Here is an 18548-nt window from a genome sequence, read left to right as displayed (position 1 = left end):
ATGTATTACGGCGTTAGTGGTGTCATGATAATTTAACTTGATCTTTGGTACATAAATTCTCATAAAACTCTGTTACATATCATGCACATAATTTACACTATACCCCATCAACATAAAAATGAACCATCTTTCACCCCTACGTTGTCAACCTAAATAACATACGAGACATGGGAAACATATTTCTTACTTAAGGTATAGTCAGGCTGAGTGGTATGCTTTTTTGAGACCTGTACGACGTTAAATGGATGGTAAAAGTTTTGTGACAATAGATACGGAATTGTTGGAATTAAGTGGCGCAGCGGTTGCGTTGCGTGTGCGAGCAGAATATTCAGAAAGGAGGAGAACACCTGTAACTCTTAGACAGTTCACTTTCATTAAACAAACAGTTAGGATAATTGTACGTCTGTGTGGCAAAAATTATGTCCGTATTATGGATGAGCACCAACAGGACCGTAGCCAGACTTCAAACAACCACTGTTGATTTAATTTTACGGACTACCATCTGTTATCACGATAAAGATTACAGAAATAAAGGACAAGCTCTCACTAATGAAGCCATATATATAACAAAAAGTATGTTCAAAAGAATGAAGTAAAAGATTTTGCATCAATCTATCGAAATTTGGTAGATCAAATGAAATAATAAATCCGATTGTAAAACTGATGATATGCTTTACGGCTGTGAATGGTTAATCAGATAACGCTTGAAAATAGAAAGAAGAACAAATTAAGTATCGGAAGTTTTAGGTGTTGTAGATGAACGAATTCTTGAGTGCACGAATTCAATCGAGAGAAGGGAAAGATTGTTTTGGCCAACTTCACCAATCCCTTAGAAGTACTAATTAAGATTTGTCAGGCAATACTAATTATTTGAAACAGCAAATAGGGCTTAGTACAAGCAAAAAAATGGAATGTCATTTGCTATCGACAACACCGACAAAAATAAACGATGAACTCCGGTCGAAACTTTCTTAAGTAGCAAAGCATTTGATAAAGCTGGCGAAGTACAGGATTTTGTATCAAATACTTTGCGACTTTTCCAACAAAAGAAGTAACAGATTTTTTGTTTATCACGTAAAAACGCCTATCGCTTCCAAATGGTTAAATAACCGGGACACGGGATGCAATAAACATAGAAATTCTTTTGCACTTAAAAAATCATTTGTTAAGAAAATCCTTAAATTCGTAGGAAATTCTTCTTTCAATCAAAGAAAAACCCTTGAAAATCAAAGAAAATCCTTTGGAAATGAAAGGAAAATCCTATTAGGATCTTCTTTTAGAAAATCCTTTTGCCACCAAAAATACACGATTTGATCAACAGTGAATTTTCACGAATTTTCACAGTTTGACTGCTGTAATAATACAAATCATAGATAGATAAGAATCTTACTAAGGAGATGAAAAGACATTCAACGGGTAATTTGCTACTTTATATATGCAAATCGTACGGGTCCGTCCGATTGCCACTGGGGCTATTCGGTTGCACATCTCTTTCCTGTTCTTTCTTTTTTTTCAACTGTGGACGATAAATTTATGTTGTTATAAAATAATTATAATGAAAATGTTGAGGCAAGGGACGAATAAATGTGTCTGACGTGCAAATTATGTGTGAGCGAGAGAAAGTTTTTTTTTATGTATTCTAAGTATCGTTTTTTGTTGCCGGTTTAATGAACGAGTTGAACGACAACTTTGATTATGATTATGGGCTTGAATAATAATTTAATGAAATGAGAACCCCGAGAAAAAAAAATAAAAATAATTTTTAAATGTTATGACCGCCGGGATATTGGTCTGCATGTTAAATGAATACATAAAAAAAACGAAGTGACAAACAGAGGAAATGGTATCGTATAATTGATAAGTTATCAAGAATATATAGATTTCCGCCACACTTAACCCTCATCTTCATTAATTCAACCTAAAAAATATGACATTTGGCTCAAACGACTTTTCTACTTATTAGTCTTTTCATTATTTCCGTCAAAATATTCTACCCGAAATTTATTGCGGTCAATAAATTTCCTAAACGATTTATAAAATTCAGCTGTCACACAAAAACATTACCATAAATTTTATTATGTTCTGCCATACATTTTCTCCCCATAATAACTTTTTTTTTGTGTATGGGCTCTCCTCTATCGTCCTGTATAATAAAATGTGCATCTGAAATTCCATTGTGTAATATTGACAGAGTCATTATGAACAAAAACACATTCGGAGCCATTTAGTTTTTATTTATTTTACACAAAATCAATTATTTATCCTTGAAATTTTTGGCACCCCAGAAAACATAATGCTTAGGGGCGTAGTTTGTGTCAACGTTTATCAATTTATCACCCATGTTACACAAAAGGCACAATGTAAATTAATAATTTTGTTTTTTTATGTTCATGCTTTTTATGAAAAAAAAAGAATATTTTGGTTCCCTCTACACCGGAATTTTATTCGAAATAAGTTTATTATATCGGGTGTACCTCTGGAACGGCAATTATATTAATACAACTCTGAAAAATATTAATCTTTCCATTTTTGCTTTCTAAATTGATTTCAGGGATCTCTATATACGTCGAATAATCCAGTTCAATGATTTTATTGGCGAGGTGAGGTGAAATATTATCACATTTTCAGAGAACAGGAAATTTAATTAGCTTTTAGGGAGAGCCATTTTTTCTCTAATCGTTTATCAGATAGCAGGGATGGTAAGAGGAAATAACGCTGCGCTCGAATTCATGACCATTCGGCCTCTTTTTAACAAATTAATTTGGAAAACTTTGTTAAAAATTTTGGTAAATTTTAGTAGACCTTGGCTTGGCTTCATCACATGACCATTGCAGTATCTTTTGATTTGGTGTTGTTTTTATAACGGAAAAAGGATTCCAACACTAAATGAAGTAAAAGATTTTGCATCAAACACTAGGCCATACTTTCAATAACTGAAGTAATAGATTATATATATGTTTCTTATTGGTGGATTGGTACCTCTGATCTTTATCATTAAACGATTACAGTGCTTGAATTTAGAATAATTGAAAATTCTCGAAATTTTAAAAATTTATCGAATTTCACGAAAATTGTTGAATTGTTGAAATTTTTGAAAGTTCTCGAAAATCTAGAAAATTCTTGAAAGTTGTAGAAGACAATTTCTGAAATAGGCCCTGATCTGATTGATTATAATAAGCTTATCAAAATAATTGATTGTAAAATATTAACATTTAACGATCAACATTCATTTAATGTAATAGTCTAATGTTATAGAAAGAGTGTAAGCTTCAGTTATTCGAAAACACTTGCCAACTCCGAATTCGATCCTTAGTGAAAAAATATTAATTTACTGTGATCGATCCATTTTATCTCTGGAACCTCTCAGTTCTTAGCAATGAGTTGTTAAGGCGTTACATCTAAAGAATACAACTCCTCATATTGGACTTCTCAATACCCAAAGGAATTGAATCCACAAGGGCTTAGTTTTGAGTTATTCAAACTTTGTATTCATTGAACCTACTGCTACTTTGTTGAAAGTATCACTATGTGATACAAAATCTTTTACTTCGTTTGTTATAACATAAACTTTGCGTTATAATAGGACATCGATCACAACTCATCCATTTTTTAAGCATTGTTTATTATAACAGATGTCTAAGCATACGAAAATTGTTGTGAGTTACAAGAAAGCATTAGGAAAGGCTACCTATAGTTGGTCTCGTAATAAACAAATTACAGCGATTACGACATCCTGCAATTTCTAAGTAATTTCTGAACCATCCTTAATTCGAAATAGAAGCTCCTTCCCCTTTGTGTTGCTAAGCATATCATTAAATTCGAGCATTCTACCATCGCTGAAAAAAAGTCTTCAATTTCAAAGTTGATTTATCAGGTCAAACATCTTATCTTACATCTGTACAAATCCAAACCCGGGGGTTTGTTCTTTATCGCCATTGACACAAATTTCCATCAAACGTTCATGAAACACAAGAATAATAGTCTGTGTCATTTGAAGCTTTCGAAAATAGTCTCTCTAATCCAAATATACGATCCTCTTTATTGTCCCACCAGGCCAAAACATAAAACAACTACCCAACAGCCCATATATATATACATTTTCACCCCGAAATAGGTGGCAATATAGAGTGTGTTATATTGGAGGTTGGAACGTACGTACGTACGAACAAACATATACTATGCATTCAATGGTTTTAACAGCAGAAAAAAGAGTTTTAGCAGTTTTTCGGAGAAGAGACGATGGAAACAAAAAATAATGTGCCACTTCCACATAGTGGTGTCGGAATGTTTCAATAAATCTGTGTAACAAACGTTCTCTCTCTGTGTGGATGTGTATTTTCTCATTCGGTTCCGTTATTTATAGAAACAATAGACGAACCAAATAAAATATAGATCTTTGGAGGAAAATAATTTCATTTAAAATCGCACAGTCACAGCCAGTGAAATATATACAATTTTTTTGGTTTTGTATACGGAAAAAAAAGAAAAAACGAAATATTCCAAGCCAACAAAAACCGGCCATAAATAAACTCTCAATTATACTATCCACATTGAAAGGATACAACAACCGAGAAACATTTTATAACAATAAAATGCAATAAATTTTGAGGTGTACAATGAAGCATATCGAATGGTAGAAACGCACACCTTTTCTTACTGCGAACAGTTCCTTTCACAAACAATTACCACGCTCCATAACTCACTATATTATCAAAATTTATTGGTTTATGGTCAATAGGATAAATTAATAATATTTTTTTTGCTCTTGCTTCCTTCAGTCTCTCAACTCCCTAATGTTCTGTTCGCTTCTTCTCATTCAATGTGTCAAAAATAAATCCTTATTTATTTAAAAACAAACATAATTTCCCATTCAGTCGTTTAAAATCCCCGTAAAAACTTTCTTTTCTATTTATGAAATTGCAAATCCAGTTTTAGATTTATGTGCAATATATAAAACTGACGACCCCTTGTGTGTGTGTGTGACGCTGTTTGTTCACAATGTCACCAGGAAAAGTGACACAAAGTCAGATTTGATTAAGTCCCTAGCTTCACGTTTTATTGTTACGGTTTTTATATTTATTGCCCCGAAAGGTAGGAAAATCTTCATCATGCACGGCTCTTTCTGTTATACATTCGTAATGTGCGTGATGCAATTCTCATAAATAAATGCCAGATTACGGTTTAATGTATGTGCGGTGCGTTGATAATTTTCGTAATAAATAATGCGTTTGGGAACATTTGTTTAATATGCCTAAATGTTTTGTGTTTGAAAGGAAAAATGTATAGAGGTAATTTTCACGCATCAGTTTCGTCAAGGTGTGTGCTAATTTAAGCTGAAAGTCTCATGAACTTTCGAAAAAAAATTTATTATTTTTTTGGCATTGTTGAATAAATTAGGAATTATACATCCGTTGGGAATTGGACTTGAAGTGCAGTAAAAATTTCTGAAATTTCTCGCAAAAGAGCGGTTTACCAACGTGTATTTTCTTGGAATTTACTAAAAACTACTTATTCTGAAAAGTAGTCTTAGTGAAGATCTGAGAAACAATTAAGTGCGTCATTCGACGTTTTATGCAATTCAAAAACACCATTTCTCATCAGGCCATGGCTGATACAGTGGTACTTGATACAATGTTCTAAGAACACTATACCAATTTTCACATCAATAAGTCTAGCGAATCATAAAGGAAATGAAATTTCAATTCATAAATAGTGGATATGTAATTTATCGTCGTTGTTATGAAATTGCATGAAAAAATGACTCATCAAGAAAATTAAGAAAATTAGAATTAAAAAACATTCAGATTTGATAGATGACACTAGTAATCATCTGTTATCGACAACGACGACAAAAATAAAGGCATCTCCACTGAATATTGTCCTATAAAAGAAAACGTACGTCAAAGCAGATGAAGTAAAAGATTTGAAGCCAATCTCTTGATAATACTTCGATCAAATGAAGTAAAAGATTCTGTCTAGAAACATTATTAGATTTTTGAACAACAAAAGTGACAGATATGCTATTGGCGGTCTCTTCAAGGGACATCAACATCAAGCTCAATAGAAGGACATCGCGATATCATTTTGTTTCGAACTAAAAAATTGAGTACTGCACATATAGCATGTCGAATCGACATTGTCGATTAATCAACTCAATTTGGTAATAGTGGGCACACATTGAGTTTCAATGGTTGAAACTTCTCATTTGTAAGACCTCCTTTTAGTCGATTCACTGAGGAGCTACTTCCATGAAACCTTTTAAGGTAAAACTTACATAATGTTAATGAGAGGAAGAACAAAAATTAGCTAAGAACATAATGTGAGGAAGCAGAAAGCTAATAAAGTACTAGATTTTATATCAGAGCCAATCTTGGAAAATTAAATTCAGCAAAATTTTGCAAATGTTTTGGCGTCTGGTAAATCATACAAAAAACATGCCAATGTAATCGGCTTATCTCAAAAGGCCATAAGACCAACGATGATAGTGCTAATCTAGAAACCGACAAAGGTTCTCGGAAAGAAATAGATTTTTATAAATATAATAGTTATCCGGCTGTAGCGACCCGAACACGAACGGAGGCCTCCGTTTGGATCGATCATGCTCTAAAGAAGTAGTAGATTATCTAATTATTCAATTACCGTATTGGTGATAAACTTGCCGTATATGAAAAGTTAACTGAAAATTTCTAAGATATGCTCACTAACAGAGTCACATAAAGAGATTTCCATCACAATAGCTAAATTTCAGGTCAAATTAGCCAGACAAACAGTTATTGCTTTCACAGTAATTGAAAATTGTGGTTCTATTGTAATCAATTTAGAGTCTAACGAACCTAACCCAAAACATTTACACCTTAGTGCTCTCCTCTTCCGAAATGATTGCAACTCCATTGTTTATTGTTTTCAGACCAAGAGATCTTTACAGATATTTCAAGCAGATGTGTGTACTGCCACGAAATGAAATTTTGTTAAGGTTTATATCTGACACCAGACAAACTATACGAAATCGATTACTGCACCTCGTTGAATATAAATTTTCTAATGTGCCGTGGATGTATACAGCAGAGAGTGGTTGGCATATTTTACCTGACAACGGTAGAGTGGAAGAGGAATGTGAGTGAAAAGTGCACCTAATAAAGTGTATGTTAATTTCAGCGTACAGCGATTATAACTGACATAAACAAGAAGTTACTGGCGCTGATCTAAATCCGTTGCCATTATTATAAAACATGCTATACGTGGATGTATGTATGGTATATATGCATAATACTCGTTTATCTTCATCATTATTAAAAGATTATTTTACATTTACCAAATGTTGCATGAAAGACGCAGAAATATGATTTCTCGGTAGCAGAAAAACGATGTGTGTTGTGTATATTTATGCATGCCTAGGTATATACAGAGACGAAATACAAAGCTTCCCATAAAGTAATTTACAAGAACTGAAAATCCGAGACAGAGAATGACTTTACATCGGAAGTCTTTGATTCAATTTCATATAAACATCGAAATGACTTGCTTGTTTTATTCATATCGGAACTTCAAAGAATAATTTTGATCGCCAATGGCGTGACTTGACAGGAGATATTTTTTGTTTTCACAGTTTTTTTTTTCTTTCGTCTTTAACTTCACATTCTCCTGTGTTTTTGTTATTATTAAAGCGTAGAAAATATTGTACATGATTGACTTGAATTTAAATGAAAATACAAATTGAAAAATTGTTTGATGTTCGAACTTCCATAAATTGTCAGATTTCTTTACCTTGGGTAGTCAAATGAAGTTGCGTCGAGAGAAAAAACCATTGGTTTCGAAATATTTAATTCTTTTGAGGAAACGCCTTTTCGTTTGTTTATTGGAACATGTCTTTGACTTTCCAATTCCAGTTAAAAAAGAAATCAGATTTTGATTGGTCGACCAATTTTTGGATCAAAATCGGAAAATCTGGTGAAGGAAACTGCGAGGGAAATTTACTTTGTTCTTTAAATCATTCCAGAAAAATTGAAAATTTTTACTTTATTTACACCGTTACGATGTTTAAAACCGTTATACTTACTACTTATGGAATGCACTAATCGTCCATTTTCTATACCTTCTGTTACCATTAAGTACGATAAGAAAAAGCAATACACCCTGGTCATTCGCACCTTATGTAGTAACACTAATGTTAAGACTAGTGAAGTAGCAGATTACTCAAATAAGGAAAATAGTAATACATGCCACCATGATGATCAGGGCCTACTTTTTAGAAACTTTTAGAGAAAATCGAGAAATTCAAGAAACTTCGAGAAATTCAAGAAATTTCAAGAAACTAATTTCTCGAGTTTCTTGAAGTTTCTCGAATTTCTCGAATTAGAGAAATTTCAAGAAATTCAAGAAAATTCAAGAAATTCGAGAAATTCAAGAAATTTCAAGAAATTCAGGAAATTAGTTTCTAAAAAGTGGGCCCTGATGATGATGGTGATGTTCTTGCCATATGTGAAAGGTTACGGTCAGCTCCGAAATTAAACCACCGGGTGAAATAGCTACACACAAGCGTTTGGTAGTGGTACACCAAAAAAAAGTTGTATCAGCAGTTTTGTTTGTGTGAGTGAACAGCTGAAAAACAGCTGAAGCAAATTCATGTCTCAATTTCACTGACTATTGTAGAAAAAGTTAAATCTTGACAAATTTTGGCAGTGTACCATGTAATTTCACATTTTCACATTGTTTCTAGTATTATGCTACATACAATGGCTGTATCAATTGTTTTATAGAAAATATAGAAAAGTGATAAGTCTTTTACTTCATTAGTTTAAAATATAATTTGCTATATAAGAAAACATATGCCACAGCTCAACACTTATTTTTGCCGTTGCGGTCGATAACAGAGGACCTTCGAAATGACACTTAGACACTTAGACAATTCCTAAACTATCCTCACTGCAATAAGCATGGAAAAAGACCATTAAAAGAACTTTGCGTCTCTTTCTATCACATAATCAACCATATTTTACATCTCTTTTGAAAGGGCGACATACTTTATGAAAGATCCCTTACCTTTAAGTCGAGAGTTGGTACTTGTGTAAGGATAAGATTTGTATGAATTGAAGGGCCAAGCCAAGACGGGCCAACTTGTTCATTAATAAAATGCACCTCGCTGCAAGCTTCCGCTTTTGTCTCTGTCCCAGTGTTTCCGACAAAAATTTCTTCATTTTTAAAATCAGAAATTGATCAGGGGTATTTTCGTTACGCTATTAATCAAACGAACTTTCATTATGCGGAGGAACTATGGCACAAGAGAACATAAAATCCAGCAAATTTATATCCATTGTATGAGTATGAACTACACGCAATAAAGCTTTTTTTTCCCAATGCTGAACCATATGCTTAATTTCGTCGCAAAGCACCAATTCCACTTTTATCAATAACTAGCACATATAGTCACAAAAACGCGACCATAAAGCAGAGAGCGAGAGTAGAAAAAAATCCATAATCATAAATAACAAAGTCTAAGAGTAATTTCAATAATTTGTTGCCTTTATATAACATCAACGATCATTAAATGCCAGTGCCTGTTTTTATCTAAATAACTTATTGAGTTATTGTGCTATGGGGTGAAAATAATTCAAAATTGTTGTTAGATCCATGCTAACGTTCTTACCGCCATTAAATCAATTGAGACGATTAAGTAGAACGATATGGTGTAAGGATGTCATATAATGTTAATGTGGTCGACAATGTTATACGACATTTTTAGAGACATTAAGTCGGCAATATGTGGGATATTATGTATACGAATAGGAAACTATTGAACGGTGAATATTATTTTCAGACCACCACCGATACAATGTGGTACGATTCAGTAGCTTTGTACAATAGGCGATGCCGTATCTCCGGATTAAGTGTATGGGAATCGAATGGGAGCTTTTAACAGATTACCAATCTAATGTATTCCATTTTGGTAAGGAACATATTTACACACACAAAAATCAAATGTGAAAGCCTCCTCAAAATCGTCGTCACCAAGAACCGATTAAGAATAGAAACTGGAACATCTTGAAATACGAAGAGAGAAATAACCGGCTGACGTTTTAGCGTGAACTTCTATTTTCTTTTTTTCCAGTTAATCTTTCATGACATTCATTGTGTAATTACCGAATCTGTCATATCATTATGATTTAAGTATTTTCGACAGAGTGATACAAAATTTACTACTTCATTACTTTTAACATGCGATTTTCTATATAATATTACGTTAGATAAGGCTCACCACTTATTCATGTCATTGTTGTCGATAACATATGACATTGACCGCTACTCAGAGCCAAAAATATTTGCGCAGCTCACCTGTTGCTGAGTTCTATGGAGGATTCAACGTAGGGGGAACAAGTTGGTGTGAATTAGTGCAAACTGAAAAACGAATTTAAAAAAAAATGCTGAGGGTCGTAGCGGATAACAAGACAAGTTTTCGATCTTTAAACTTGTAATAGCCTGTCACAAAAAAAATCCTATGTCTGCGTTAGGTTTTCCATATGGATTTAATTAGTGACTATTTTTGGTCGTGCAATTCCCATATACCTTGACCTTACAATTAGGCTTAGTAGTCTGTTAGTGTTTTTTCAATCTACTTTGCGGTAAAAGGTATTTTGAATAAGTCGTTCCTTGAATGAAGATATCCTTGTCTAACTTGGGTCTTTTAATTTGCAATACTTGTCAGTACAGTCAATGCCGGGCTGGCCATACCTCGGGAATTCTGACTTTTCCCAAAAATACTTTGCATTTTTGACTATTGACTAAAATCAGTAACCATGACCCTCGCCATGCCCAGCGAAGGCATTTCGTTAAATAGCGTTTTAACACACTAGTTAAGTAGCAGAATGTGTTAGTTCTCTCAAGTTATCCTTACTGGCGGAACTTATCGACCTGGAAAAATTCAACATTCTGTTTGGACAATATTGATGTCAATAGTCAAAACATTATCGAAAAATCATCCGACAAAAATTTACATAAAATTACCTGCATCACTGATAACATCTTACTGAGAGATTACCTTACAATTAACACCACAATCTCTTAACGACCGCTTCTTAAATCAATATGTAGCAGCTCGAAGCTAATAAATGATTCAACAGTGTTATGTGAACACCTCCAGTGAATATAATGTATATACAGACTGTTATTATCATAAATGCAATTACGACAACATTGGCGAAAATTGGACATTTGCAAATTTGTTATATGGCTTGTCTACATTATCTTAGTAATTTAATTAATAAATCACTTGATATAAAAGCATGTGTGTACAATAAACTATACATATGAAAGACCCCTAATGTATATTATTTTTCTCGACCTCGTTTACGGCCATTTCCGTTCCGTAGAACAAGAAGAACGCGGTGTTCTTTATTGAGTTAATCTTTCTTTTTCGGTCGCTGGAATGCCTCGTCCTTGTTGAATTCAATGGGGAGACAATCGTTGTATTGGCACAGACCCAACTGCATTATATTGCGTGCTGCGTTGCCGTCTCGGTTCCAATACAAATGCTTTAGCGTTGCCGTTGTATTAACTGTGTAGGTGGTTGATTTTAGTTTAATACGCGCAGCCATTCTCATCTTATCGCCAAACGACCATCGTTTTGTTCGTTCCATTGCAACTCGTTGCGCCCTCTCGAACTGTGTCGGTTTGGGATAATCTTCTGTGATCGGAATCATTGCTTCTGCGATAACTTGTTTCCGTTGGTATGTCGATACTAGATTCGTTGACGTGGAATTCTCAGCCAGCTTACAATTATGGCATAATTTAAGCCGTTCTTTAGAAAACTCTACATCGTCGAGCGTTTCGTAGCATCGACTACACTTCTTCGTTGTACAATATTCATCGATGGTGGCGTCAACATACGTTTGCGGGATCTGCTTCAAATAACGGACGATTGGTGCATTTCCGGGTGACCGCCTATGACCTTTGATTGTTGAATTTGCCGGTGTTGAACAGTTGCCCACGAAGACTACACGTATTTTGCTCGGTTGTGTCGTTGCTTTGTCGTGAACGTTTATGTCGCCAACAATCTCCTTTGCCATTGCCATCATTTGCTTTTGCGTCGAACGAAACTTATCGAACTTTACGTTTGTTACCACTCGTTGCATATATGTGGCTGTGCCCTCGTTGAACCATTTCAGTCTGGAATCCAGAAATTTGATATAATCAGGTGATCGTTGCGATGGCTCTATGGGTTGGCTTTGTCTATCCTTCTGGTAACGTTCATCGAATTCTCCATGCAGTTTCTTGCCTTTTCGTTGACGTCTAGCGAATCCTGTAGTCAAATTTCATAATGTTAAAACCAATTGAAGATAATCAAAAAATCAGGAGAAGGTCTGAAGATGCTTACCTGCTTTATAGTGGTAATCTTTCGATTTGTGCAACACATTGGACTCATGAACTTCGTAGCCGTCGGATGATTTGCTCCATTTCCGTATTACTGTCGCGGCAACATTGCGGACGCCTAAGTCGACACCAGAAACACTCAAATCTTCCATATTGGTGATGTTCGTCAAAGCGGAGACAATTGCTGGATCGGTTCTGGTTGAAACAGAAAATCATTTTGTGAGTATTTCGGCGATTTCATAGACTAAATGTGGTAAACTTACTTTATGGTCTTTGCGTTATCATCATCATCATCATCATCATCGTCTTCCGATTCAGACTCTGAATCTGAATCAATCACATCGTGTTTCCGTTTCCTATTGCTTGCCATTTCGAGAATTTCAGCTTTGGTGAGTTCTTTTTCTTTCCGTAGCTTGCAATATTGGATTGACACGTCGCTGCCGTTGGTCGTAATCCTTCCTCCAAATTTCTTCGTTGCCGTTTCCATTTTCTGAATGTTGAACAGGAAATACCAGAACGGATTCGTGGTTTTTCTATTTGGATCGTCGTCGATTTGGAGTTCCAAAAATTCGGCCTGATTCAGGATAGCCTTGAATTGTGGAAGGTTTTTCAGGATGTCGAACAATGCTTTCGTGTCAATTGGAAAGTGCATAGTGTGGAAGCTGTTTTGTGGCACGACTATGAAATTAGGTAGCTTTGCATAATGTGTTGCCTCTGGATCGATTTCACGTTTCTTTTTCGTCCCACCAGCCTGACGTTTGTTTTCAGTAGAAGATGGTTCTGGTTTCGACTCGTTTTTTCTTTTTCGTTTGCGTTTCCGTTTGCGTTTCCGTTTCTTTTTTTCCTTTATTATGCCGGCATCAATCAAAGTTTGTTTTCGTGACAAATTGATCTCGTATATACGACGTTGCAACCTTACCATTGCTGGAACCATTTGAAACCAGTTAAGACGTGGGCCATTGTTTTGTGTCTTCTTTTTCTTTTTCTTCGATTTCTTTGTGGTTTTCTTTGGAGCTGCACATTTCCGTTTCCGTTTCGGTTTTCCTAAGTCGTCATCACCATCCTCTTTAAAATCGTATCGAAGTCGTTCAAAATACGATCTGCCGCCATGATTGAAATTGGGAAATTGGCAAATTTTCTGCAATTCGCATATTAGCTCGTGCTGCACTTCCTCTGCTTGAGTGCATTTTTCCGAATCGAATAGGAATTTGATGGTGTGGTAGATTTTGTTGTTGATATCCTTTCGATTCTCTTTGCCACATACGTCCTTCTTCTTTTTCCCATCTCGTAGCTTGAAAGCTAACCATTTCCTTATTCGTGAATATAAATGAGTGGTTATATTCGTTTTGAAATTGGTCGCAAATGTATCCACAATCGAGTTCCACGCATTTTGGGACGTTTCCGTGAAATACGTTTCCACATCGTACTTTCTGCAGAGATCGAAGAACGTATTGTGTTTATCCGGTCGAGATTTCTTTGCTTTAGCAGTATTTCTTTGAAATTGCTTAAATTCCAAAATCATTTCTTTCCAATTGAACTCTTCTTCGAATATACGATCGATTTCGTTGCCGTTTTCTGGGTCGCTGATTGTGTTGTAGACGTCGAAGTAAACGAGGCTGGAAAACAAAATTGCCAGTTTGGACAATTCTACAGCCTGTTTGTTCATTATATCGAACACTTTCGTCGCAACTTCCGTCTTTTCCGTCGCTAGTGGTTCCAGTACTCTTTGCTTCTTAATTATCGTTTCACCGTCGATAATTAAAGGACGCAGTTTTTGCTTGACCGTAGTGATGTCGAATCTGTTGTTTGCATTCTGTATTCGTCGCCAATTGTTCGTGTCCGTCTCGATGGGTTTTTGCAAAGTTTCTTCGTGAGTCTTCTTGACGTGATTCTTTAGATTGAGGAACGTTGAATAATTGACGTTACAAGTGGCAAATGGACACGTAAATCGGCGTATCGATTTATCGAAAACGTTTCCGAGAAAAATGATTTCTTCGAGTTGCGTTTGTATCACGGCCCGGTTTCCATTTTCATCGTCGTCTTTTCTTTGCTGAGCTTTCGATGCCTTTGACCGTTTCGTTGACGTTGACCGTTTCGTAGTTGCTTCATCAGCATCACCAGCCTCATCAGCACTGTCTTGCTGCGTTTTCGTTACCTTTGACCGCTTCGATGCCTTTGACCGTTTTGTTGACGTTGACCGTTTCGTAGTTTCTTCATCAGCATCACCAGCCTCATCTGCACTGTCTTGCTGCGTTTTCGTTGCCTTTGACCGTTTCGATGCCTTTGACCGTTTCGTTGACGTTGACCGTTTCGTAGTTGCTTCAACAGCATCACTAGCCTCATCAGTGGATGCAGCACGTTTACGGTTGGACTGAACTGGCGTCTGCTTCACTTCAGGTTTCGTTGAAGTGGAGTGAGCCTTTTTGCTCGGTCGTTTCCGTTGCATCTGTTTTAGTTGCGCAATAGTTGCTTCTCCATCCGTGTCCCATTCGGATCCGTATTCCATAGGGGGAGGCGACTGTCGAATGGGTAATGGATGTGCCACTTCTTGCGTACTACCTGTTCGACCGCTACCAATGATGCTGGACGTGGTATTTCGGTGAGAGGTAATATTGATGGCTGGATTAGATGCAGCTGTAGCATTACTTGGCGATGAGGAGCGATCGTTTGTCGTTGCAATTAGGAGAGCGGCATTTATGGCAGCACTACTGACGGGTGGTTTCTTCGGAGCTGCAGCCACATTCGGAAGCTTCGGCGGCGAATCTAGAACGTTAACGTTGCTACTGACGGGTGGTTTCTTCAGAATGACGTTCTTTCGTCGGCCTACTGCAGCCACATTCGGAAGCTTTGGCGGCGAATCTAGAATGTTAAATGGTTTTTGTTAGTTTTCGGATTTGCATTATCAAGATTATTTCCAATTACTGAAAACTTTTTTCGTTGACACGAAATCATCGTCTGAATCTTTGCCGTTACCGTTACCGTTGCTTTGACCTGATAAGAAAAAGTTACGAATTTTTAGCAATTTCAATTGCACATTGTGAACAGATTTTCTTACCTCGTTTCTTCGGTTTTTTATTGCCTTTTTGCTGGCGTTGATGTTGCCATTTTCTTTGCCGTTTCTCAATGTCTGTGTCCGAGTCCGAACTTAATTCCTTTGTGTTTTTCATGTTAATTTATTTCTGTAAACATAGACACAATTATTAAATTAAGCGATGAATTTGAGGTTTATTGTTTAGGCTATAGTTTTTTGCCTAACATTTTTGGCTGGCTGTTTTTTATGCCTTTTTTTTTCGGCTAAAGTTTTTTGCCTAATATTTTTGGCTGGCTGTTTTTTATGCCTTTTTTTATACGGCTACAGTTTTTTGCCTAATATTTTTGGCTGGCTGTTTTTTATGCCTTTTTTTTTCGGCTAAAGTTTTTTGCCTAATATTTTTGGCTGGCTGTTTTTTATGCCTTTTTTTATACGGCTACAGTTTTTTGCCTAATATTTTTGGCTGGCTGTTTTTTATGCCTTTTTTTTCGGCTAAAGTTTTTTGCCTAATATTTTTGGCTGGCTGTTTTTTATGCCTTTTTTTATACGGCTACAGTATTTTGCCGATAATTTCTTTTTTTTTGCTTTTTTATTAGTTTTTTCATTATATTGATGTTATATTCAATATTCAGTTTCAAACTTTCCAAACTTTTACAAAGTATCAATTAGATCAATGACTTAATTCACTTTTGCCGAAAAATTGACAATTATTGTTAATTTAAAGCCAATAGAAAATCTATGGCACAATGTTTTAGATACTTTGTAAAAGTTGAAGACTGTAAGAAACTGAATATGATCACTTCACAAACACTTTTTCACACTTAGTCGAGACTTTCAACTGCCTTAACATGTAATAATTGTTTTTTTTTACGAAACCAGTCATCACTAGTTTGGTAAATAACTATTGTGCCACCGAGAATTGAAATACGACGGATTTCCACGTCGATAACTAGATTGAAAAGTGCACAATAAGTGATTGTTTATAATGAAAATTAAGAATTTTGTGCATTTGCCTACTTCAATTCTCGGTTGACACAAAACATGATGTGTTATACGTCCACGAACCAATGTGACTTATAACTTATAAGTGACTGACCTATAACTGAAATCGATTGCGTCACGAATACTTTTTCACACTAGAAAATGCGTTAAATTTGGGATGAATGTGGATTACGCGCTCGAACCATATAGATGGCGAAATTAGCTACAACATTCACCACAAATTTTTGTCACATTTTGTATGGAATTAGATGTTTGGACGCCGATTCTTGAAACTTTAAGAATTCGTAACTTGACAAAAAGTATTGGATGACGTGATTTGTTTTTGTTTTTATCAATGCATTTTATCAAATTTATGCTTACCTTCTTTGACCATATTCAATCCTAATTCCCTGAATCGCTAACAATAAAGTGACAAATGAACCATCCAGTCAATGGAACGTTAAATGAAATAAATTTTACTCGATCAAAATGTGTGTACTGTTCATTTATGGAATGATTTGGTTTTGTCTTATTATTGTTAGCGATACGCCTAACGCTATCACTATAAGGTAATGTAGGAGGTACGATGTTCAATTCAATATTATTTACAAATGAAAGCTACACACGTTCGTATTCCGTTTTTGTTTCAGTGTGAAGCTAAAACTTGAAATCAGTTCACTATGAACTACTGAAACTGAGACTGAATTTAGAAATTGGAAAAAAAAAATTGAAGGCAGTACCTCCTACTTCTTTTACCTTGCCTAGCATACCCTACAGGTAAATTGCATTTGATTTAGCAATGTCAATATGTTCCATTACCACACACTAATGAAACATATTTACATCACCAAATCGAATGCAATTTACATCCCTAATACCCTAATGTATGCATGGCATACATGGAATTTGCTAAATGGGGAAAACTGTAATGTGCATGTTTCCCTGCCCTGCTCTGCTTCCACCTAAAGGCGGTGGAAACTTCAGAATTGGTTTCCTGAAACCAATGATTTGAGATATGGCAGCCTCCACCGTAACGGTAGCCAAGGTTAAAAACCTTGACCATTGTTCCGCCGGTGCAGGTGGAGGGGAGCTAGTGGTCGCCCTAAAGATCGGTCGGGTGCACATTTAGGCCATGAGTTTAAAAGGGAATGAAAAAGAGTTGGGGGGGTAACTAAAAGGAATGAGGCGGTTAATCTCTTAGACTAACACCGTTGGCGCATACCTTCATCATGTCGGGTATGCACATGGAAGGGAAAATCAATCTTAATTCAAAAACATTGTTCTCGTTGTGATCAGTTACCGTAAGGAAAAATTGAAGACAACGAGAACAAAGTTTTTGAATTAAAATTGATTTTCCATTCGAAATGTGAAAATATAAATCGAAGAAATTCTCAAATAGAATTTTTTGGAACGCGTCGAAAATGGCCGATTGAAACGAAAAATTTCTTCTTTTTTTTTAAACCGTTGTCTTCGATTCATATTTTCACAATTTTGCAATAAATTCACTGAATTCAATGAATTTATTGCAAAAATTCGTTCGCCAGACCTGAAAAAGAAAAGAAAAATTAAATTAAAACTTGATACAAACCTCCGATCGTATTTGATGTTCTATGATGTTCTTTGATGTTTGACAAATCAATATGAAATGGCCGAGTCACCTACAAAAGTTGCTAAAAAAACATTCGAAGAGTGCAGGGTTGCATCAATAATTTCGATTATGAAATCGAATCAAACGCTACTGGCTGAGTACATGTACATGTTAGAAGAGAAATTTAGAATCCAGAGAGATGCAATCATTTTTGATTGTAACTAGTTAACTACAATAAGACTTTGTTTATCGGAAATATAATGTTCGACGACATATTATTCACTATATTCACTATTCACTATTCACTATATAACCGAAAAATTAATTAATGATATCTTTGATCAGGCATCAAACATTTTCTGTGTGTGTAGAATGAAACTAAGGCGCGCACACACACAGCCACAAAATAATATTATACAGCGCTAACTATTCCACGCACAGTCGAGTAATTTTTCAACATTACTTTCAGAAAATTATTTTCGATATCTTTTTAAAAGGCCTGGCCATAACGTGAATTCAGGTGATTCATGTAGGAACTTTGTGATTTTTGTATGAATTTTTTTAAATCTCTTTCTAACCAGTGCT

General features: G+C 35.4%; 1 protein-coding gene across 1 annotated transcript; it reads right to left on the bottom strand.

Annotated features, from left to right (window-relative positions):
* Positions 1–11321: 11321 nt before the first annotated feature.
* Positions 11322–15017, bottom strand: LOC119070811. Its single transcript, XM_037175291.1, has 3 exons — positions 12627–15017; positions 12368–12558; positions 11322–12292 (listed from the first exon to the last, which is right to left on the bottom strand). Exons 1-3 carry the CDS (start codon positions 14867–14869, stop codon positions 11394–11396), a joined length of 3333 nt encoding a protein of 1110 aa, XP_037031186.1. The 5' UTR covers positions 14870–15017; the 3' UTR covers positions 11322–11393.
* Positions 15018–18548: the final 3531 nt, after the last annotated feature.

This window comes from Bradysia coprophila, assembly GCF_014529535.1.
Source record: "Bradysia coprophila strain Holo2 chromosome IV unlocalized genomic scaffold, BU_Bcop_v1 contig_106, whole genome shotgun sequence".
NCBI classification, from domain to species: domain Eukaryota; kingdom Metazoa; phylum Arthropoda; class Insecta; order Diptera; family Sciaridae; genus Bradysia; species Bradysia coprophila.
This window is presented reverse-complemented; position numbering and strand designations above follow the sequence as displayed.